The sequence below is a fragment of the Erithacus rubecula genome (genome assembly GCF_903797595.1).
Source record: "Erithacus rubecula genome assembly, chromosome: 10".
NCBI classification, from domain to species: Eukaryota; Metazoa; Chordata; class Aves; order Passeriformes; family Muscicapidae; genus Erithacus; species Erithacus rubecula.
In genome coordinates this window covers 4,520,398-4,542,997 of record NC_136662.1, presented here as the reverse complement: position 1 = coordinate 4,542,997, position 22,600 = coordinate 4,520,398, and the positions used below count along the sequence as shown (strand labels likewise).

At 54.5% G+C, this 22,600-nt stretch overlaps 4 protein-coding genes across 8 annotated transcripts in view; 3 read left to right on the top strand and 1 right to left on the bottom strand.

Annotated features, from left to right (window-relative positions):
- Positions 1 to 570: 570 nt before the first annotated feature.
- TMEM61 (transmembrane protein 61) lies at positions 571 to 3,897 on the top strand. Of its 2 annotated transcripts, none has more exons than XM_079313547.1 (2): positions 571 to 968; positions 2,771 to 3,897. In XM_079313547.1, exons 1-2 carry the CDS (start codon positions 622 to 624, stop codon positions 3,180 to 3,182), a joined length of 759 nt encoding a protein of 252 aa, XP_079169673.1. In that variant the 5' UTR covers positions 571 to 621; the 3' UTR covers positions 3,183 to 3,897. The 2 variants fall into 2 exon arrangements, with proteins under 2 accessions (XP_079169673.1, XP_079169672.1); XM_079313546.1 differs by having other exon boundaries at positions 2,768 to 3,892.
- A 681-nt stretch (positions 3,898 to 4,578) lies between these two features.
- On the top strand, positions 4,579 to 7,533 carry BSND (barttin CLCNK type accessory subunit beta). The gene is made up of 4 exons (XM_079314329.1): positions 4,579 to 4,834; positions 5,803 to 5,882; positions 6,197 to 6,439; positions 7,101 to 7,533. The coding sequence occupies exons 1-4, from the start codon at positions 4,658 to 4,660 to the stop codon at positions 7,339 to 7,341; spliced, it is 741 nt and encodes a 246-aa protein (XP_079170455.1). The 5' UTR covers positions 4,579 to 4,657; the 3' UTR covers positions 7,342 to 7,533.
- A 3,820-nt stretch (positions 7,534 to 11,353) lies between these two features.
- On the top strand, positions 11,354 to 16,831 carry PCSK9 (proprotein convertase subtilisin/kexin type 9). The gene is made up of 12 exons (XM_079314261.1): positions 11,354 to 12,246; positions 12,329 to 12,514; positions 12,619 to 12,742; positions 12,908 to 13,041; positions 13,383 to 13,524; positions 13,600 to 13,796; positions 13,901 to 14,084; positions 14,346 to 14,516; positions 14,737 to 14,885; positions 14,971 to 15,136; positions 15,383 to 15,564; positions 15,795 to 16,831. The coding sequence occupies exons 1-12, from the start codon at positions 12,109 to 12,111 to the stop codon at positions 15,957 to 15,959; spliced, it is 1,938 nt and encodes a 645-aa protein (XP_079170387.1). The 5' UTR covers positions 11,354 to 12,108; the 3' UTR covers positions 15,960 to 16,831.
- A 1,531-nt stretch (positions 16,832 to 18,362) lies between these two features.
- USP24 (ubiquitin specific peptidase 24) overlaps positions 18,363 to 22,600 on the bottom strand; it is a 60,750-nt gene continuing 56,512 nt past the window's right edge. For all 4 annotated transcript variants that reach the window (XR_013775246.1, XM_079313474.1, XM_079313475.1 and 1 more), the window contains 4 exons: positions 22,230 to 22,305; positions 21,434 to 21,520; positions 21,003 to 21,113; positions 18,363 to 20,846 (listed from right to left, as the gene is read on the bottom strand). Coding sequence is in view for 3 of the 4 variants with exons in the window: in XM_079313474.1 (XP_079169600.1) it covers positions 20,784 to 20,846; positions 21,003 to 21,113; positions 21,434 to 21,520; positions 22,230 to 22,305 (337 nt within the window). In the remaining variant the exon portion in view is untranslated. The remainder of the gene's footprint in view (positions 20,847 to 21,002; positions 21,114 to 21,433; positions 21,521 to 22,229; positions 22,306 to 22,600) is intronic.

Below are 22,600 nucleotides of genomic sequence, written 5' to 3'. Positions count from 1 at the left end.
ACCTGCAAGATGGATCTTGACAAGAACTTGAGAAGGTTTGTGCTGGAGCTGACCCAGGCAAGCAAGGTTTTGTGTGCCAAACTTCATGTGGATGAAGATTGAACAGATTTTTCCAATGTCATCAGTTCTGGAGGAGGAAACAGGCACACTGATAATTTGGAAGTGATGACATCTTAAATGTATGTCCCTCTCTCTAACCTCTTCCTTAAGCCATGTTTTGAAAACCCAGGGAACCCAGCTGTCATTTCTCCAGGTCTGGAAGGAAATCTGGAATAAAACCCAAAGAGAAGAGCTATGACAGCGCCCGGGGCTGGGGTGTCTCCTGCCTTTATGGGAGTGCTGTGTTGTTCTGTGAAAATTAGGATGTTTTTACGAGGCTGTTGGGAAGTTTATGGGTCCAACCTGGCGCTGGCTTCGCTCTTCCATCCGAGATGGTGAAAATGCCCTTTTGTGATGGATCATAATGATGGCTAAAGAGGCTGCAATCCCAGGAGAGCTCCTCACTCGGTCATTTTCTCCTCCGACAGCTTCTCCCGCTCCAACCCGGCACCTTTCTGTCTTACAGGGCTGTCTCTCATGCCTTGTGCCCCCTTTGTCCCCTCCTAAGCCATCTGCTGAAGGATGGCAGCCGCCTCGTTCCGCTACGGGCTGACCATCGTGGGGGCCGTGCTGCTGGTGACGGGGACGCTGTGCTTCGCCTGGTGGAGCGATGGGGAGGTGGGCTCGGGCAGCGGGGCTCGCCTGCTGCCCCCCCGGGGCCCCGAGGCCGTGCCCAGCCCCTCGGCCCCCGGCGCCCTGCTGCGCTCCGTCAGCTTCTTCTGCTGCGGCATCGGCGGCATCCTCCTGGTTTTCGGGCTGCTCTGGTCCGTCAAGGCCAACGCCAGCGTGGTGTCCCGGCGCTACCAGTACCATTTCCCCAGGGACCTGCAGTACTTCACGGCTGAGCCTCCAGAGAAGTGGAACTGCAGGTGGGAGACTCCTCCCTGCCACTGCTTGGCTGGGCAGAGGTGGAGGGTGGGTCTGGCTGTGCCTGAGGTGAACCTTGCTGGCTGCTGAACTCACAGAGCAGCAGTGCTCTGTGCTGTCCTCCTGATCATTGATGTCAAACCCCTGCCCACCCCAGCTCTCCTCACCCTGCAGGGCCATCACATCTCTTCAGCAAGGTTACCCATTGGATGTGGGGGTGGGGAGGGGTCACTTAGAGCTCCAGTCATGGTCTCCCAGGTCTGCAATGCTCTGTAAGGGTGAGGGTGTTTAAAACATCTTTAATGGAAGCAAAATCTTTCTTACAAGGGAGTTAAATGGGGAAAAAAATAAGGAAAATAATCCTTGGAATGGCATCAAGATAGGAATGTAGGCAGAAGATCCTTTATTTCAGGGTGTAGAAAGACTCCTTGCCCTGCCCTGAACACCACTGTTGCTTTTCAGGTTCCCTGAATCTTCCAGTGTGAGCCTGAGATTTATTCCCACTTCTTCATTTAGAAGTTTTTTGATCAAAAGGTTTTTTTTTTTTTTTCCTGGAGAGAGCTGTGGAAGCTGAGCCAGCCAACCCTTCCCAGTGCTGCTTTATGGGGTCACAGCAAAGATCTTGGCTCAGGCATAAATCGGGCTCTGGGGAAAAGCAGCACTAAAAGAAATTCTTAAGAACATTGAACCATAATAACACAGTTGGAGTGGGAGGCACATTCCTGGTTCTCCAGGGGTTTCAATGCCCATCTGGATTATCTGTGAGCTTGTAGCTGGTCTGGGTATCTGGGGGGAGGTTCCCTGTCCCAGGGAGGGATTTTGCTGTGTCCCTGTTGGGAATTTTGCTGTGTCCCTTTCCCTGAGCTCCCAGTTCCCCTGCTGGATGGGATGCAGCATCCTGGCAGTGCTGGTGCTGCAGCAGCTCCTCCAGCCCCAGCAAAGCCTCCTGTGCTGGGATAAATCCCCCTCTCCACATTTCCAAGCATTCCTGTGCAAGCTGAGGCTGTTTGGCAAAATCCCTGGCAGAGAAGCCTGGGGCTTCTGGGTCTGTCTGGGACAGAGATCTGCCAAGTTCAGGATGGAGGCATCCCTGTGGAGCACATGGCTTTTCCTTTGGACCAGCTGTACCCTGCCAGCACACCGGGCTGGGTTTCATCTGCAGGGATGAGTTGCTTCCACAGCATCCCCAGCTTTGGGTCTGCACCATTCTGTAGGGTGCCAAGCAGGGCAAAGGTTGTCAGAGGTTTTCCCTGTACACAAAGCTGTGTTTACTCATGAAAATTCTGCTGGAAGTGGCACCAGGCTTGGCCAGTGCAGGGAGGGCTCTGGCTGTCATGGGAGTGGGGTGTGACCATGGTGGGGTGCCTGGTGCTTGTCCAGGTTCTTGTGCCAAACTGCTCCCTCCTCTGTCAGCAGCCTCTGTTCTTCAGGGGGTGAGTTAGGGGTTAGGCAAGATGAGAACACCCTTCTGCCCATGGGTGCCAGGAAGCAGCTGACATGGTCACCCCTGGACTCATGACACTCCAGCAAAACCTCCCCGTGTGCTGTCCCCAGAGTTAATAATGCTCAGGGATGCTCCAGACAATGGGGTTGATGGGATGCTGGGACACTCCAGCTAATGGGGCACTGGGATGCTCCAGCTGAGTGCTGGGATGCTCCAGCTGAGTGCTGGGATGGTCCATTGCATGCTGGGATGCTCCATTTGGGTACTGGGATGCTCCATTTGGGTACTGGGATGTTCCAGCTGGGTTTTGGGATGTAGATGGTGTGCACTGCTGTGTTTCTTCCTCTTCCCTGGCAGCAGCTGGGACGCCAGTGCCATCCCCACCTACGAAGAAGCGCTGACCTGCAGACCTGCCCACGGCGCCCCGGCCTACGTGCAGCCCCCGGGGAGGAAGGAGGAGCTCACGCCGCCCCTGTACCGCTACCTGGAGGAGGACGAGAGCTGGCAGGGCGGCCGCCGGCGCAGCTCCTCCGACAGCGCCCTGTTCCGCCCCAGCCCGTCCTGGCTGGAGCCGCCGCAGCCCCCGGAGCCGCAGGGGACCCCTCCCCCGAGCTATGAGAACATCAACGAGAGCATCGGTGAGAGCATCAGTGAGAGCATCAGTGAGAACATCCATGAGAACATCAATAGCATCCGCGTCCGGGGCTCTGAGCGGGGGCTGCCCGGGCCGGGACTCTGCGGGCGGCTGCCCAGCCCCTCAGCTTTAAACTGAGCCTTGTGGGGTCAGAGGAGGGTGGGGAGGGGCGGGAAGGGCAGCCAGACTCTCCTGGCTGTCCGAGCCGTGTGTTGGGATGGTGGTTCCTTGTGTTCAGAGCGTCGGGGGGAACTGGCATGTTTGAAAAATTTCATATTTTTAATAAAACCGCTGCTGGTTTCACAGGCTTTGCATTCCCTGCTCTAGCCCACCCTGGGGAGCTCCTGTCAGGCTGGGGGATGCCCAACCAATAATAAATCTGCAGCAAAGACTGAGTAACTTGGCCAGAGAAAGCCCAACTCCCTCTGCATTATTCACCTCTCTGCCTTTGCAATGCCCCTGCCAGCCCTGTCTCCATCCCTTCCACTTTGCTTCCCTAAATGCTAACTCCCCATGCCTCACTTCATTTGGTGCTGGAGATGCTCAGTGGGTCATGCCTGTGGTCAGAGCATCCAAGTGCACTTGGCATTCCAGGCATCCTCCTGGAAAAGCCATCCTGAGTGGCACAGCCTCCTCCCTCCCTGCTCTCCACGGATGGGTGTGCAGCCTTGCCCAGAGGAAAGGGCAGCTGTGGCAGGGATGCTGCCTGTTCCTGCATCCCACCAAAATAAAGGGCTGCCCTGTGCCCCCTGTGGCCCTGCAGGGCTGCAGAGTGGCTGAGAAGCTGCTGCCACATCTAATACACTGTTTACAGTATAATTATTTGTCATAAACCAGGTATATCAAGGGAATAAAATGAAGGAATAAATCAAGGAAATAAAACAAACACTACCTGGCTGTTGGATGTGTGGTGGGAAGGTGGCACCTTTTAACACCCCAGCTCCAACTTGAGTGTACACAGGGCACAGGAATACTCAGTCTTTACTCTGCCTTGGTGGACCAACCTCATCCCATCCATTTCAGGCTTTAGTTCCTCCTCCACAGCCACTTGCTGCCCAGTAAGGCAGCCTTAGCACTCAGGCAGAGCAAGGCAGGGTCTGTTCCTCCAAAAAGACCCGGGAGCACTCCCTCTTCCCCTGCTGCACTCCCACAGCCCTTGAGAACGTGCTGGGCCCTGGCATCCCCCTCACCTGGGGCTGTGCCAGCTCGGAGTTATGACCAAGTCCAGCTCCAGTGCCCAGGGCTGGGAAAATCCCGGCAGCAGCAGCTGATCTGCGGGTGCCCATCCCTGCAGGGTGCTCCCCTCTCCCTCCCTGCCCCTGCCCAGGCTGGGGTCCGGCTCAGTGTGCCTGCAGGGAAGGTTACCCGGACACGTGCGGGTGTTTCCACTGGAGTGTGAACGGCGGGGCAGTGTTTGCATTCATTACAAACCCATTAAAAACTGGCTGGCTCAGCCCTGGGCAGGACCAGCTCAACGTGCAGCTGATCCTCAGCTCCTGGCAGCCTCTGGAGAGAGAAACCACTCCTTGCCTCACGCTGCAGGTGTGCTCAGCAGGCAGCAGCTGAGCTGGGCTTCCCAAAATCTCTGCTGCTGCCTCTCCCCTCCGGAGCCCATGGCAGAGGAGAAGAGCTTCCGCTACGGGTTCATCATCTTGGGATTCTTCCTGGTGATGGTGGGGATGTTCATCATGAGCGTGGAGAAGCCCCAGTACTACATCACCTTCTGTGTGCTGGGTGTCCTGCTCGTGGCTGTGGGCATCACCTGGAGCATGTGCCAGTGCTACCCAAAGGTAGGATCCCTCCTGCTGCTGAGCACCCTGGGGGGCTCGAGGGCTCAGCTGGGCTTGGGGGGCTTTGCCTGCTGTTGGATGTGCCTCAGTGTCCCCAGCTGCAGCAATATGAAGGGGGATTTGTTTTGGGAGGTTTGTGCTCTGCTGATGCCTGCAAGATGTGCCCCATCTCCTTCACCCCCTGAGCCTGCAGCTTTGCTTTCAGACAGGCAGCAGGGAACAATCCCAAAGAAGTAAACTTGTGTTCATCTCTCCCATGCAGCCCCTTCCTTGGGATCTGGGGCTTGGCAGGCTCCCAGGAAGGGACTGCTGTGACCATGGAGGTCAGAGGGTCCTGTCCCCCCCGAGCCAGTCCTCTCCTGCCAGTCTCCTTGGCAAGGGCACTGCCAACACAGGGAGCAGCCACGCGTCCCTGCCCTGGGAAACTGGCAGAAAGGGCTTTTTCCAAGGAGAGGGCATCTGTAGGACTGATCTGGGCACTGCTGGATGGCCTGTCAACAACCTGGCTGCCCTCCAAAATGTGGGGGAGCCACCTCAGGACCCAGGACCAGCCAGGACCTCTGAAAGCAGCTGTGTTCTCTGGGACTGGGGTGAAGCAGACACCCTCAAAGCTGAGCTCAGTCCCAGCTAGGAGGGACATATGGCTTTGCCACTGTGCTCCAGGCTCAAGGATGGGACACCTTTGGTGTAGCCACTGATGTCCTGTATGAGCCTTGTGACTCCCTCTGGGCTTGGGGACATGTGTGACTCCACAGGGGGAAAGGCACTGAGGGCAGGGCTGTGCTGGGCTCATTCATCCCTTACTGATTTCCTTCAAAAAAGCCATTTCCAAGGAAAGCATCCAAACATGGTGGGAAAAGACCCTAAACCCAGTTGAAGGGACACTCTGGCCCTTTTCCCTCTCTGAGGGCTGAGGGTCCCCGTGGTGCCCAGCACAGCCCCTGGGCTCTGCCTCTCTTTTCCCCCAGATAACTTTCATCCCTGCGGACCTCGAGACCCAGCGGTTCCTGGACCACAAACCCATGGTGCTGCCACAGAAGGACGCAGGGTGGGTCCCACAGCAGGGTGATGTGTGTGACACTGGGGACAGCTGCACAAAATGCCCAGCAGGGATCAGGCTGGGAGAGGCGAGGGCTGCCTGATCCCCCAGGGTTGAGCCTGAGCGATGCTGGGGGATGCAGCGCATCCAGTGATGTTCCTGCAGGCTCTGCTGCTGGTGTGGGCAGTGCCTTGGTGGCCTCCAAAGCCACTCCCTCAGAGTGAGCTCTAAGCTCTCTGGAGCCCTGTGTGCATGTGCCTGAGCATCTCCCAGCTCCACGGGGTCCAGGTCTGCTCAGCACCCTGTTATCCCTTTGCCTGCAGCTTGATTGCCCCCTGCCCCAGCCAAGAGACCACCAGCCCCTACGAGAAGAGCCTGCCGTCCTACGAGCAGATCCAGAGGCAGGTGCTGAGCTCAGCTCCACCCCCAGGCTCGGCACAGCCCAGACCCCGCAGCTGCTCCCAGTCAGCCGTGCAGGCCAGAGCAGAGATCCACCGGGAGCTGGGGGGTGTTGGGGACCCCCTCCAGGACCTGGCACCTCGCCTGGAAACAGCAGCAGAAAGCTGGTATGAGATTCCTGCAGGGCTGGGGTGGCACTGGTGGGATGTGGGGTGAAAATGGGGGGATCAGACCCCCAGGACTGGGAGAGGGAGAGGATGCAGAGGGGCTTTTGCTGCTCTCACAGCACTGAGCATCCACACCCTTGGCCCAACTCATGGTGTCTCAACCCACAGGGATTCTCTGAACCAAATTATCTCCCAGGAGGAAATTTAGATGGCCTTCAGTTGTAATTTGCATTTTGATGTTTGTATTTTCGCCTTTTGCTTTTATTTCATTTTACCAATGTAGACAGCATCCCTCACAAGAATAACCCCAAAGCTCCTGATCAGACTTTGACAGAAATGAGATACCCAGCATGTGACCCTCAAACCAGATGCCATATATTGCATTGGTCTGGGAGGTCCCAAAGGGCTGGGGGGTTCATCCCAATGGTGATGGGAGTCACTGTTCAGGCTCAGGGCATAGGACTTGGGCACCTACCACAATGTTGCTACAGCTGGGATGGGTGCAGAGCTGTAGGTTCAGGAAATGCAAAGACAGCCCCATGTCAGGCAGGCTCCAAGGGCTGGGATAGGGACATCCCAGGGCACTCCAGCCACCCAACAAGGGGACTGGTGATGCTGGGATGTGGCCTGAGCCGTGTTTGGTGTGCCCCTGTCCCCGCAGCCCCGCCCCGGGGGACGCCCCTCTGGCATCGCTGCTGGAGGAGATGGACACGCCATCGCTGGAGGGCTCGGTGCCCGGCAGCCCCACGCCACAGAGCCGGACCCCGGGCAGCTCCCCGGCGGGGGGAGAGCAGCCCCGGGCCCCCCGGAAAGTTCCCGGGGAGGAGGATGATCTGTACTACGGGCTCCGGGAGGATGCGCTGCTCAAGGAGAGTGATGGCGTTTTTGAGCCTGAAAACTGATTTCCTGGGAAGAATTGGAGGAATTACACTTGGTATGGACTCACCTTTTGGAGGGGACACACAGGTCACAGCCTGGAGGAAAGGGGGTTATCCCCAAAAGTGCAGCAGCCCCAGGCTCCTGCCTGTCCCTGTGCCATGCTGCCCCCCTTGTGCACACCCAGCCACTCAGCAGGCTGTCATTTCCCCCAAACCCAAAGGGCTCCCTGAATTCAACAGAATATGGACAAGGCATCTTTGCCAAAGCCATTTGGGTGGGCACAGAGAAGCTGGGCTTCGCAGGATCTGGGCTAAATACTGTGCTTGGGAATGGAAAGGGTTGGCTTTGCTGTTTGGAGCAAGATCAGGTTTAGGTAAGTAAAACGTGGTTGGTGCAGGTGGGTTTTACCAGGCAAAGCTGTCCTCAAAGTCTTTCTCCCATTTTCCCAAGCTCAGCTGAAATTAAAATTTGGCCTCCTGCAGCAGGCAGCCTTCAATATCTCCAGGTAGGGAGAGGGGTGATGGAGGTGACAGATGGTGCTGTCCCCTACCTCCTGCACAAGGACCAGCTTCCAGCTCTCTTGGGGGCACAGGGAGGAGGGCACAGCTGAGCCAAACCCCAGGTGATGGCACTTGAGGTGGTGGCTGTGCACACTGTCTGCTGGGTCAGTGTCAACTGCTGCAGGTGGGTTTGCATGCTGGCACCCACCGTCCCCAAATTTTCTGTGAATAAAAAGAGTTTGTTCCAAACCACGTGGATGGGTCAGTCTGGTTTGTCACCATGACAGGGACTACACAGGGGCTCTCCACAGCACACAGAGATGGCAGCACTGCTGGGAGCCACAACTTTTGGCTGTGGGGATCTGTGAGGCTGAGCCTCCCCAGGGCAGCTGGGTTTGGATCAAAGCCTCAGTGGATCCAACAGCACAGGGATGCTGAGAGTCCCTTGCTCTGATTTGGGAAAGCTGGGCTGGATCTGTGCCTGGCATGGCCCCAGGAGGCTTGGGAGCACGTCTTCAGCAAATTCCATAGAATCACAGAACTGAGGTGGAAGGGAGCTTAAAAACCCTGGAGTTCCAACCCGTCAAGTGCAAAAGTGGGGCAAAGCTGTCCTGCAGCACCCAGGGGAAGGGAGCATGAGAGCCCTGGAAGGATGTTCCTGTGTTCCCTTGCCTCCCAGGGAGTGATTTGCTGGTACAGGGCAGGGTGTGCAAGAAAAGGCTGTACCTGAGGTGTCACACCCCTGTGACACTCCTGCCCCCTTCACTCACCTTGGTGTCACCAGAGCAGCCAGGGAGAAGGGCAGGGAGAACTTTGGGGTGTATGGCCAGCAGGAGGGTGGGGAATGAAGGCTCATTGTTGGCTAAACATTGTCACAGGATTGAGAGGCTCTCCAGGAGGAAGCACTACCAGACTGATTGCATGTACTCAGCTCCTGCCTGTCCTTCCCAGTGGGGGGGAGTGTGGTGGCTCTGGGAATGCTGTTTGGATGGGGCCATGGCTCTCTGAGTTTCAAAGACTACCCAGGGCAGGATGTCACTGTGTCAGTTTTCCTATGGAGTGTGGGAATCTGGTAGAGACCCAGAAGCCTTTACCTATAGAACCACAGAATGTTTGGGCTGGGAAAAGACCTTAAAGAGAATTTTGTTCTAAGCCTCCTGCTATGGGCAGGGACACTTTCCACTAGACCAGGTTGCTCCAAGGCCCGTCCAACCTGGCCTTGAATGTTTCCAAAGCCGGGACATCCACAGCTTCTCTGGGAAAACAATGCCAGGGCTTCACAGCCCGAAGTTCCTCCCTGTTCTCCTGTAGTGTCTCCTCTGGAAGGGGCTCTAAGCTCTCTGGAGCCTTCTCTTCTCCAGGCTGAACAGTCTCAGAATTTCCTCACAGAGGAGATTCCTACCTCATGGCTTGACACTCATTTTTACAAAATGAATCTGTTTTTCAGAAGCATTTCTCCAGGCAGAGGCAGGGGAGGGGGCTGACACAGACCCTGGCTTCTCTCCCCTCTCCCTTCACACAGCTGGATGTGCATCCCCCATCCCTGGCCCAGCATCCTTGAGCTGAAGGACTCGGCTCCCGCGCCGGCAGAGGTTAAACATTGTGGGAACCGGGACATTCCTGCATGGCATTAAGAGCTGCCAGCAGCCCCGGGTCTGGCTCAGCTTGTGCTGGGGGGGACGCGTGCCACCGTCCCCAGGGACCCGCGGCTGGGAGCCGATGGGCGGGGAAGGGGCTGGCAGTGCCACCCACGAGTGTCACCATCCCCAGGGGCTGGGAGTGCCACCCACACGTGTCACCATCCCCAGGGGCTGGCAGTGCCACCCACACATGTCACCCTTCCCAAAGGCTGGATGTGCCACCCACACGTGTCACCGTCCCCAAAAGCTTGCGGTGTCACCCACGCGTGTCCCCCCGTGGGACGGGGCCAGGTCCGACCCCTTGGCGGCCCGCGGGAGGACACGACACCAGCGCACCAGTGGTGTAGTGGTATCATGCAAGATTCCCATTCTTGCGACCCGGGTTCGATTCCCGGCTGGTGCAATAAAGGATGTAGTTCCCACGTATGTCGGTAGTGCCGCGATGGTGCAAATACTTACACATACCGAAAGCGCTCCCAAAAGTTTGTGGAGACGCGTGTTTTTACCGACGGGATGCTCTGCCCAAGGCACCGAACCCTGGCCCGCACCTCCCGGAGCATCTCTCCGCCCGGAGGAACGGCAGCAGGGTTTGAGGATCCTTTTTTCCCCTTGTTCAGACCTTGTCGGATGCTCCCTCTGCTCTCTCATTCCTCCCCCTTCACACAGACACACGCTGGGAGCCCCGCAGTGAGCCAGGAACGAAACAGAGCTCTCCTGTACAAAATGCAAATTTTAGGCTATTTCTGAATAATTTCTCAATTAAAAAAAAAATAGCCTTTTGGCAGATATTCACTCCTGGAGTGTGAGAGCTGGGATCCCTTCCCTGGAGCTGGGGCAAAGATCTCCATGGGTTCCTCAGCACGTGGGGATGCACGTGGAACTGGGGGGATCTCCGACACCCCCTCCCTCCTCTTTGGGCTCCTTCCATCCTTCCCTGGGACACGGATTGTCCCCTGTGCAAAAACGCAGGGAGACTTGTCCCCCATGCTCAGCTGTCTCAAAAACCTCCTGAGGCCCCAGTGGTGCGTTGTGGCATTTAGCAGCGCTGAGGAAGCTGAGCCAAAAATCAGGAGTGAGATTTGTCCCCATGATCAGTGTTCTGAGCACTGACCCCTTCCAGTGTCAGCTCTCTGCAGGAGAGTGGGTGACAAGCAGGATCTGGGGTCCCTGCAGTTACCCCAACCAGAGTTCAGGCACTCACTTGAGGTCTCATTAAAAAAATCAACATTTCCCATACAAATGTTGGATGTGTTCACATCCATATTAAATACACACATCCGTATAAACCATACACGTCCTTATAAAACATACACACCTATATAAAACATTAATGTCCATGCAATCCATACACATAATTATAAAACATATTCATCCAAACAGAAACGTGCATACAAACCACACACATCCATAGGAAACACACATAATTGTAACATGCACACCCATGTAAAACATATATCCATACAATATAGGTACAATGTATTGCAACACAAACCATCCAGTACAATACAAACCATACAAATCCACACGAAACACACACATCTGTGTAAAACATGTGCATCCATATTAACATACAACCTCTGAGTAACTTATAAATAACCAGCCAAAACACAAATATGTTCCTATTTCCCTGAAAAGCGGGAGCAAGGACGGGGTTTGCCGAAGGTCACTGGGGATGTGGGGCAGTGTGGGATCCCGGTGCTGCGGGAGGGCGGAGGTGGGAAGCGGCGTGGAGACCCTCGGGAAAGCGCCGAGATCCTCCCGCAAAAAGGGCATTTGCGATGTGTGACGACTCTGTAAAAAATGCCCAAACAGGATTAGAGGATTTCACGGGAATTTATTCGTGGAGTGAGGCAGTAGGAGGCACATTAAAGCTTTCAGCCCTTTCTGAAAACAGCCCTTGAGCGGCTGCGCTTTGCTCGCCAGAGCCCCCAGCGATCCGCCGGGACCGGGGGCGAGCAGCGGCCCCGTTTGCCCTCTCTCCACAGCCCCAGCGCCCCGCACCCCCTCCCCCGGCCCCGTTAATGCTTAACCCGCCCGGCTGGGATGGGGCCGGCGGCCGTGGCGTGATCCCCGCCCTGCCGCGCTGAGCCCGGAGAGACCGGCAGAGCCGCGGGTGCGCTCCGGGATTCGGGACCCGAGATCCGCAGGTGCGCTCCGGGATTCGGGACCCGAGATCCGCGGTGCCCTCCGGGATTCGGGACCGCAGATCCGCGGGTGCGCTCCGGGATTCGGGACCGCAGATCCGCGTGTGCGCTCCGGGATTCGGACCCGAGATTCGCAGGTGCGCTCCGGGATTCGGGACCCGAGATCCGCGGTGCGCTCCGGGATTCGGACCCGAGATCCGCAGGTGCGCTCCGGGATTCGGGACCCGAGATCCGCGGTGCGCTCCGGGATTCGGGACCACAGACCCGCGGGTGCGCTCCGGGATTCGGACCCGAGATCCGCGGGTGCGCTCCGGGTTCCGGGACCCGAGATCCGCGGGTGCGCTCCGGGACCTGAGATCCGCGGATGCGCTCCGGGACCTGAGATCCGCGGTGCGCTCTGGGCTCCGGCCCCTGCACTCCGCGGGTGCGCTCCGGCCTCTGGGCGGTCCCGCCGGTGCTGTCCCCGGTGCGGAGGGTCCCGTTGTCTCCCGGTGCTGCCCGTCGGGATGTCCCCGCGGGCGCTGGAGCTGGCGCTGCTGCTGGCGCTGGCGGAGTTGGTTCTGGCGCTGGCGCCGGCCGAGGAGGGGGAAGCCGCCGTCGGGGCCGCCCCTCCGGGACCCGCTGCTTTTCACCGCGCCGCCAAGGTGAGGAGCGTGGGGTGGGGGGCCAGCCACGCTCCTGGGTGCGTGTCCCCCGCACCCCAGCCCGCTGCTCGTGTCCCCGCAGGCGTCGTGGCGGCTGCCCGGGCGCTACGTGGTGATGCTGCGGGCGGGCGGCGAGGCCGAGCTGCGGGGCACGGCCCGGCGGCTGCAGGCCCGGGCGGCTCGGCGGGGACACCGGGCCGAGCTGCTGCACGTCTTCCACCTCCTGCCCGCCTTCCTGGTGAGGATGAGCAGCGACGTCCTGGACACGGTACGTGGAGAGGGTGGTGGCAGGGGACAGCAGCTGCGGCGGGCACTGGTGCGAGTGGCAGCCCCAGCTTCGGGGGGAAACAGGAGCTTCGTATCTCACCGCAGGCGCTGAAGCTGCCGCACGTGAAGTACATTGAGGAGGATGCCTACGTCTTTGCCCAGAGCATTCCCTGGAACCTGGGTAGGATCGTGCCGCCGCAGCCCAGTTCAGGAGCCTACAGTCCTCCCAGTAAGCGCTGGGGTGTGCGAGCGGGGCGACTCTTTGAGGAAGAGGAATGGGAATATTCCTCTTCCCCATAGTGCTGCGGGTCTGGAGCTGCATTTTGGGAGCAACCCAGGCGGCCTGTGTGACCGTGATAGTGGTTGCCTTTCTCCCCTGCTGCATCCCTGGCAGATAAAGGTGACCTGGTCGAGATTTTCCTGCTGGACACCAGCGTGCAGACCACCCACCGGGAGATCGAGGGCAAGGTGACTGTGACTGGCTTCGAGAGCATCCCCGAGGAGGATGGCACCCACTTCCACAGGCAGGTGAGTCCTGAGGTGCCACATGCTGAATCCTGGCCAGAGCACCCCCTCATCCACCAAATCCTGGGCAGGCTCGTGAGGCTTTCCAGAACAAGGCAGACACTTGGCCTGGACCAAAATGCTGGGCAGGACGGGCAATAGGAGCTGTGGTCCTGGGGAATATTTGGACCCTCAAAATTGTCTATTTGGAGAAATGGCAGGGTCGGGCAGGGCTTCTTTCTAGGAAAGGGTTCTAGGGTAGCACAGGTGTGTGTGATGGAAGAGGGAATGCAGGTGGGAAGGGGCGGGGGGATGTTGTGGGATTGCAGACCTGCTTTGATGCAATCGGCTGGGACATGAAACAGGCCAGCAAGTGTGACAGCCACGGGACCCACGTGGCCGGGGTGCTGAGCGGGCGCGACGCCGGGGTGGCCACGGGCGCCAACATCCGCAGCCTCCGAGTGCTGAACTGCCAGGGCAAGGGCACCGTCAGCGGAACCCTCATGGGTGAGTGACCCCGTGCCCCGAAGAGCAGCAGGATCCCTCCTGGAACTTCCTCCGACGCTGTTTTGTCCCTCGCAGCGCTGGAGTCCATCAGCAGGGCGCTGCAGGCTCGGCCGGACGCGCCGCCGGTGGTGCTGCTGCCCCTGGCCGGCGCCCGCAGCCCCGCGCTGAACGCGGGCTGCAGGAGGATGGCACGGGTGGGGGCCGTGATGGTGGCGGCTGCCGGCAACTACAAGGACGATGCGTGCCTCTACTCGCCTGCGTCCGAGCCGGAGGTACGGGCTGTGGGGATCCCTGGGGCTCGGGACCCCCTCCAGCTCCCCGGGTTGGGGCCAGGGCTGGGCGCGCCACCGCTCCCGTGCTGCGCTGTCACTGCCAGGTCATCACGGTGGGTGCCACGGACAGCGAGGACCACCCCGCCTCCATCGGCACCCTGGGCACCAACTTTGGCCGCTGCGTGGATCTGTTTGCCCCGGGGGACGACATCATCGGCGCCTCCAGCGACTGCAGCACGTGTTTCACGGCGCGGAGCGGGACGTCGCAGGCGGCCGCGCATGTGGCAGGCGAGATGCGCTCCGAGGGGCAGGGAGGGCTGGTTCTTCACTTGCTGGTGCTGGCACAGGGCTCCAGGCATGCCTGAGCTGGGGGCATTTTTGTGTTCCACGACGCCTGGGTTTGGTTTGTCTCATTTGGGCGCCGCAGCCTGCACAGCGCTCCCGCACCCCGTGTGGAGATGGCTCCTCCCTTGTCCCTGGAGCTGTGCTGCCCACGGGAGCTGTGCGGGTGCTGTGTCCCCTCTGGTTCTCACTGCCGGGCTCTTGCAGGCATCGCTGCCGTGCTGCTCAGCGCCGAGCCCCAGCTGAGCCTGGCCGAGCTCCGGCAGCGCCTCCTGCTCTTCTCCACCAAGAACGCCATGGACACGGCGTGGATCCCGGCGGAGCAGCGCCTCCAGACACCCAACAGCGTGGCTGGGCTGCCCACACGGCTGCGAGCAGGTGGGGACCTCGCTGCCTGCCACGGGCTCGGCACAGCTCTGCCCTTGTGCCGGGGGCGGCTGGGTCTGGCTGCAGCCGTTCGCGTGGATGGGCGGAGATGGAGCCTGGTCGGTGCCGTGGGCGCTGGGTGACTCTGTGGGTGACATTGTGGGTGTCACTGTGGATATGACTGTGGGTGCCACTCTGGTGTCCCCCGGCTGACGCCCCGGCCCCGTTGCAGAGGAGCAGCTGCTGTGCCGCTCGGTGTGGTCGGCGCGCTCGGGGCTCGCCCGGCGCTCCACGGCCGTGGCTCGCTGCGCCAGCACCGAGGAGATGCTCAGCTGCTCCAGCTTCTCCCGCAGCGGCAGCGGCCTGGGGGAGCACATGGAGGTGAGCAGAGGTGCTGCCCCCGGGGTGCCCGCTGGCCCCGGAGGGTGTCCCCAGCCCCCGGTGACGCTGTGCTGCCCATGCTCAGGACAAGGACGGGCAGAAGCAGTGCGTGGCACACGGCGCTTTCCGCGGCCAGGGGGTTTATGCCATCGCCAGGTGCTGCACGTGGCCCAGGGCTGAATGCCGGATCAGTGCCAGCTCCCCGGCGGCCGAGGGGGCCGAGTGCTCGCCAGGAGAACACGTGCTGACTGGTAACACCCAACAAACCGGGTTACACACCTCTGAGCCTGGTGGACACAAGGGTGTTTCTTCCAGAAAAACGCTGGGTTTTGGGGGGTAAAGGGCGGGTGGGGTTGCTGGGGTGGCAGGGAAGGTACATGTGCTGTGTGCAGGAGCGGGGAAGGTTCATGGCTCTCTTGGGGCATCCTTGGCACCAGTGTGTGCACTGGGATGCTGCTGTGTCTGCCCTGTGCCAATATCCACTCTCCCCCGGGCAGGGTGCAGTTTCCACTCCCCATCCGTGGTGCTGGGTGCCGGTGGCAGGCCCGTGGTGGGGCAGGGGAGGGGGCCCAGCCGCTGTGCCAGCAGGGCAGGGGTGATGGCACACGCCTTGTGCTGCCCCACTGCCAGCCTCGAGTGCCAGCTGAAGGAGCACACGGCCCTGGAGCCCAAGGAGAAGGTAGGGATGGGCCATGCTCCTCTGCCTGCTGCTGTGTGTTTGTCTCTGCCTGTCCCCCTGCCACCCTGATGGGCTTTGGGGTGTCTTCATCCCATTGTGGCTGTCCCCACCTGTAACGGGACACCCCATCCCATCCAGCCGGGTGGCAGCAGTCCCATCACGCTGGCCCGTGGGGACATGGGGGACAGGCAGGCTCTTTCCTGAGCCGTGCTGGCCTCTCCTCCCTTTAGGTGACAGTGTCCTGTGAGGATGGCTGGACGCTGACGGGCTGTAGCGCCCTGGGGCTCCCCGGCTCGCTGGGAGCCTATGCCCTGCACGATTCCTGCGTGGCAGCCGCTGCTCCCGGCGGCAGCTCGGCCGCGGCCGTCGCCGTTTGCTGCCGGAGCCGCCCGTAGGGACAGGCTGAGCTCCAGAGGTTCCTGGGGCACTGCGGGGATGGGGGCTTTGCTGGACCAGTGTGGCCCTGCCTCGGTGCCTTTCCAGGGTTTCCAGAACAATCCGAGCTCTGACATGCAGCTGGTGATCTCCACACTTGGGCTGCCGCGCTGGTGGGGATGAATTTGTCTCCCTGTGCACACAGCAGGGTCAGGATACAGGGACAGCATCCAGGATGGCTCTGCAAGAACTCTCCAAGCATCCCCCATGCAGCCTGAGCCCTGTCCCATCACTGGAGCCATCCCAGAATCCTTTCCCTGCCATGCACTGGCTCTTCCTATAAACACCTTGATAGAACAAGTCACGGTGTTGTCACCCAACATAGGAAAAATCCACCACCTTTTTAAAGATAGAAGTATTGTGAGAATTGCTCCTTCATTTCCTGGTTAGTTGCTCATTAGTTGTCAGCTAATCCTGTGTAGCACCTGGAAAATCTTAGTTTGGCCATTTTTAGGCAGTTTCATAATTGCCTAATCGTATTCCTAGGAGACTTCTTTACTTTTGAGTCAAGTGTAAGGGCTGTACTTTAAACAGCCTGCTTGGTTAATTAGATTTTTATCTGCATTGCTACAGTCAGCTACTGCTTCATTAGTGCTTTTTTGTTGTTAAGTCAAAGTTAATGATCTGCTGGTGTTATGTGTTAACAGTTTCAGGTCTTCTCAGGACACATAGAACTGCAGGAGGCTGTAATTCCTTAAAAAAAAAAATCCCCAGAATAAAGAAAAGCTTTCATAGCACCTTAGTTTTTACATTTGTACCCTAAATATTTATTTGGAGTTTTATAAATGAACATTTTATAAATGTCTTTTTAAAATAAAATTCATGGACCTGTGCTCTTGTCTGGCTTCATAGACATTCCCCTGGGGAACTGGTCTGGAAGAGGGAAGGGGGACTCATCCAGCAGCTGCCCTAAAGAGCTCAGTCTTGTTGGTGAGCAGCCCCACGTTGGATCTGATCCCTGCCTGGGATCCAAAGTGCTCCTGGATGACAATGGCACCTTTGGAAGTTGGCACAGGCAGCAGAGGCACCCTTGCCCACAGCTGGGCTGTGCTCTGTTGTCCACACACACACAGCACCAGAAGTTTGTTTTAACAACAGTGGTGCAGGGCAAGAGCTTCCAGTTATGGAAACAAACATCATCCAGCTTTAGGAAGATGCCCTTGAGCCTGGGTTGCTGTTGTTCCTTCACTGGGGAAGGGCTGGAGCCCCAGGAAGGAGACAAAGCTTGGCTCAGAGATGCCAACAGCAGGGAAAGGCTGAGAAGCACCAGAAGCCACCAGAGCTGGGTCTCACTTTTCTCTCAGTGTTTAGCAGCCTCCTGATACTACAATATATAATTTTTGTGGTGTTATCTGAGGATAGATAAAAAATGCAGTTTGATGCCTCAAGCTCCGGGTTAACCTGTCAGGCTTGGCTGGGTTGGGTGTTTTTCCCCATCCAAAAACCTCCTGCAGCTCTGTTACTCTGGCTTTAATTGGCAAGAGAAGACAAATCCAGCACAAAACACCACTTTGAAAGGTTGAAACTAATTCTACCTTGTTACCTAAAGCTGGCAAAAGCCCAACCCTAATCCAAACATGTAATTATATAACATGGACATAATTACAGCCCATAATTTCATCAATTGGAACCTGAGTTTTGCACAAAGAGGCAGAAAAGAAAAAGGGATGTCAGCCTGAGAGCTCCTGGACAGCTCTGACACTGAGGGTGATTTTTCAGCAGACTCCTTGGGCTGTCACCTCTCAAAACACACATCAGGATTTCAGCTCTGCTGCCTCCCCTGTGAGAGGGGAGGATCAGCACAAGGTGTGAGCATGTTCCATGCCTGATAAGCCAGGCAGAGCTTCCCCAGCTCAGTTCAAGCCTTCATAAGCTTGGTGGAAGGAAACAATATTAAAAGATTAGCCCTTGCTTTGTGCCTTGTAGGGGGGTAGGTGGAAAAGATCTCACATTCAGGAGAGCAGGGCTAATCCCAGGGATGCTGATCCCAGTCCTGACAGCAGTTTGCAATGCCCAGTCCATGCTCCCAGGAGTACCAGTGGAGAGCAGAGGCTGGAAAAGTGAAAAGTGCTTGTCCTTAGAGCTCTAATCCACCACTGTGAGCGTGGCCAGAGTGAATCACTGCCCAGGTCAGGGGAAGCTGCACAGAGCTGCAGATGGGACAGAGCCCCAGCACATGCTGTGGCATAAGGAGATACAGCAGGGCAGCTCCAGGGCCACTCAGCTGCTTCTCTGGCTCTGGACAGGAGCCAAAATAGCAATCAGGGCATCCCTGAGGAGCTCAGCACCTGCAGGTCCAGGGAGGTTCAGGATAAGAGGATCAACAAGACAAGAGTGTGTGCACAGTCTAAAGATTACACTAGTTTTTTTGTGAAAGGGATAACTTTATTCCATTGACCAGGAATCCCAAGACTGTTCAAGACTGCCTATTTTTCCAGTGCCAAATGTCTATGCATTAATTGGACAATATCTCCCCGAGTGCTCACAGGCAGGCTGTGGCTGCTCCTCACTGAACATTTTGTAAGCTGTATAAAAACATTTTCATCCAAAAAGATTGGCAGTAAAAATTACAACATATAAATGCATCACAATTTACACAAAAACTAGGTGAGTTTTTTTCAGGTTTTTTTTTTTGTTTTTTTTTTTTTGTCTTGAACTCTATTTTCCAAAAAATAATCTTCAGCAGGTTCAAATGACAGCAGCTGGAAACAAAAATAAGTGACCAAATATCATCTTATTGCAAATTATAACCACTGACTTTGTACAAGCATGAGCAGAACTGTGAAAAAGTTTGTATTGGTTTCAAGTACCCAGTGGTGATGAAGCCATCCTGATGCAATTCCCACCAATGCTTCCCTGGGCCTGCAGCCATCGAGGATGTTGTTTCCATAGGAAATAACAGGAACCTGAAGTGACAATGGTGCCAACCCAAAGGAAGATGAACTTCTCCCATCACCATCACCACTGTGTACTGACCTTGGGAAGATTTGTGACTCGTTACCAAAGCATTTGGGGGTGGGGAAAGAAAGGAAAGGGGGGGTGTCTGTAAGAAATTATTAATTTCAAAATGAATTTGAAATGTGTCACATTTAAAATGTCCCAACACATCATCAGAAACATTTATAAAATGCTAACTCTGCCCTGTGTCTGTGAAGACATTGTTTGGAAAAGGAAAGTGAGAGATTTACCCTCTGCAATCTCCTACCCCACAATAAGTTACAAAGCTGTACAGCTGACATCACATCCCATGCTTACTTCCAACAGTGAAATGACTGCTTACTTTCAATATTAGTGCACAACAGTGAAAAGCTGTCTGCTGCTCTGTGTTTTGGCAGCAGTGTGTGAAAAGAAACAAAAAAAAGGCACTTTTTGGCTGGTTGTGCCTTTAACTTGGCAAATTTGTCTGTTCTGGAGGTACCCAGGCACTCCTTAAGATGTCCCCCATTTTCTGTGCATGTTTGTTTATATAATTTTTTTAAAGTAAGGCAGAATCCATAAATAAAGGCAAAAAGCAGTGCAGAAAATGTGACAAACACAAAATGTACAAAAGATGAAGTTAGTTGGCACAAAAGAAGCTTGAATCCAGAGCCAGAAATCACTGAACTGCACTTGACATAGAAAACAAAACTGTGCTCAAATCATCCCAACTGGTTTCCAGTTATTTGTGAGCAAATTAAAAGAGCTGTGATATTTTAAACGTTGCCTGGTCAAGTGAAAATACAAACAAAGCCAATTCTTTCTTTCCCTGTGTTAAAATTGCTATAAACAACAGTGTTCCCAGCTCACTCAAGGAATTATTCATCATATACAACCAATACCAACTTTCTCAGTAATTTCAAAGCATAAGCAAGTGGATTGCAGATCCATGACTGAGACTACATTTTATTCAATATGTCTCCAAAGGTTAAAAAAATTTAATGAGTAAAACTGCAACAGAATTCCTTCTTAAAGTGCTTTTTTCTTTTAAACTACTCATTAACTTTTTTTTTTTTTTTTTTTAAAAATTCACCAACATCCTTGAATAATAAATGCTTGCATACCTAGAGAACAAAGCTTTTCTTTTACTGCCCTTCCCAGCTGTCTGAAGGGTTTTTGGAAAGATACTGGGAAAGATGACTCATTCCAGAGCTCCTTTACCAAATCATTCTGTAAGGAATCACTCTTCTTACAGAGCAATCCTGCTGATCTTTCTCATCACAAGCTTTACAAATTAGCAGGGAGACATATTAAATACAGAAGTCCTTATGTAAACCCATTCTTTAACTAATATTTTACAATGAAATGTAAGTCATCACACATCTTTACAGAAATTTGAATATTTCTATTCAATATTATCAGAAAGATTAAAAATTTGCCCTCCATACATAAGGGCAGTCTGTTTCTTTTTTTTTTTTTCCTGTATAAAAACCAAAAGATTTTTTTTTGCAGCATCACAGAAAAGCAACAGTTTTACATTCACTCATTTAATGTTCACATAAAAATTCAACCACTAGCGTTTGTGTATTTGATAAAATCTTCTTGACAAACTTGATTTCCGTGTTTTGGACTGTCACAAGCTACTGCAGGTGAAGATGCAGCTTTCTAGAGCATTTGTTGATCTGAAGCCTTCAGGGCTAAAAAAATGCTTTTATCTTTCAGGGAAACAACCTCCTCCAGCATCTCCTCTGGTCCTGTAAAGCCACTGCTCCCCCAGACTTCCAATGGCATAAGCAACACGACTCCAGCTCCAGCAGGTACCAGGCATTGAATGTTTGAGTTGGGTTCTGTGTTCACAGGGATCTCCTCTAAGGATCAACATCATCAAGGTCACTTTTAGGCTCCCCAATCATCATAGGAGACTCTGAGCCCTTCCAAACACACAAGGGATGGGGAGAGAAGGAAAAAGTCACTTTTGTAAGATGCACAGTTGTTTTGTGTGTGGTCAGTGATGGTTCTGACCAGAGCCCCAGGGAGGAGCTGCCCCCAGAGCCACACACCAGAGGGGAAATCTGCTCTTATTTTACCTGCTGCAGGTGCCTCTCTCCATTCTCATTGGCTGGGCTGCTTTCTGACCCATTGCTGCTTCCAGACTGATCCTTCTCATTCAGCAGGGCTGTGGCATAGGCCAGAGTGTCCTGAGGTGGAAAAAATCCAAGAGAGTGTCAGGGGTTATAATGATCCCTTCATTTCACAATTATTAAAAAAAAAAAAAAATTGTTTTACTCTGAAGTGCACTGAAATATCACAGAATCATTAAGGTTGGAAAAGACCTTTTCAGATCAAGTCCAACTGCCAAACCAGCACCACCACCATGTTCAACACTAAACCATGGCCTCAAGTGCTATATCCACATATTTTTTTTAACTTCCAGGGATGGTGACTAAAGCTGCCAAACACAAAGATGCTTCCAAGAAAAGAAGCAAGTTTAGCATGCTCTGCCAGGGCTGACACATACCTGTGCTGAAATAGTGCGCTGGAAGGTTTTTGCAGTGGATGTTTCATTGGACACATTACTCTGGGGAGCCCAGTAATGCTCAGACATCTGCATAAAAAAATCAAGAAAGCCATAAATTTGCCATTTGATTTTTATTTGTGTAAAGCCTCAGCTACTTGTGATGGTGGGTGAATTCCTGAATCCTCTGGCATTGAGATGGAGACACTTTAAATGCAGCCACAAAAGTTATTGTCCCTCAGCTGAAAAAACAGCAACCAACTTCTGCTGAGCTCCAAGTTTCCAAAGTGCTCTTGGATATTTATGAATGATATATTGGTCAAACTATGTTGAGTTTAGAGGGAAGAACAAATACTACAAGTATGGGAGGAAAAGCTGTATCAGTCAACAGCTGTGCTTTGTGCAAAACTGTGATGATTCTGTAAGAAATCCAATCATTTAAACATTCTCCTGCATCAACACACAGGCAATGGAAAACTACTTTTTTAAAAAAACTGAAGCCTTCCAACACGAGTAAGTGGCACTGAAAGCTTCCCACATAGCAAAGAATAATCACTGTAACCATTCACACTTGGTTTTATTCACTGTAAATGCATTTATGCCTGAAACATGTGGGGGGGCTACTGAAGTTCTGGCATTGCATCAGATTTAGCTGCATCCAAGTAGTCCTTGTAAAAAATGAAGGAGCTTGTATTTTGTGTTTAGAGCCATCTTAGAGAGCCATACAGAGGATGGAGATTATCCATCCATGATTATTGTTGTAAACAAGGGACAATTTCCCCTGTTACAGCCAAATTACCTTTTTCTGTAGCCACTGCACAGCCCAACTCCAGTGGTGGGAATTCTCCTTGAAGTAATCTTTTGCAGTAGGGCACCTTGGGAATTGAAATGATATTCATTAGTCAGGAACAAGGCACTCTGGCCAACACAAAAAAATACAAAGACTTCTCTCTCTTTGCACTGCTGCCCTCTGTGTGTACAGTTATCACTGCAAAGTGACTTCAACTCTATAGCCCTGTTGTTAATTGAATTAGCAAGAGCAGTAATGCCTAGTAAAATTTACTCAAAGCAGTCTACCCCACAGGTTCACATATTTCAGAATTATGCTTTATTGGGATATATGCCACGTTCTAAGCAAAGAGAATTTAGGAATGATAGTATTTAAAAAAT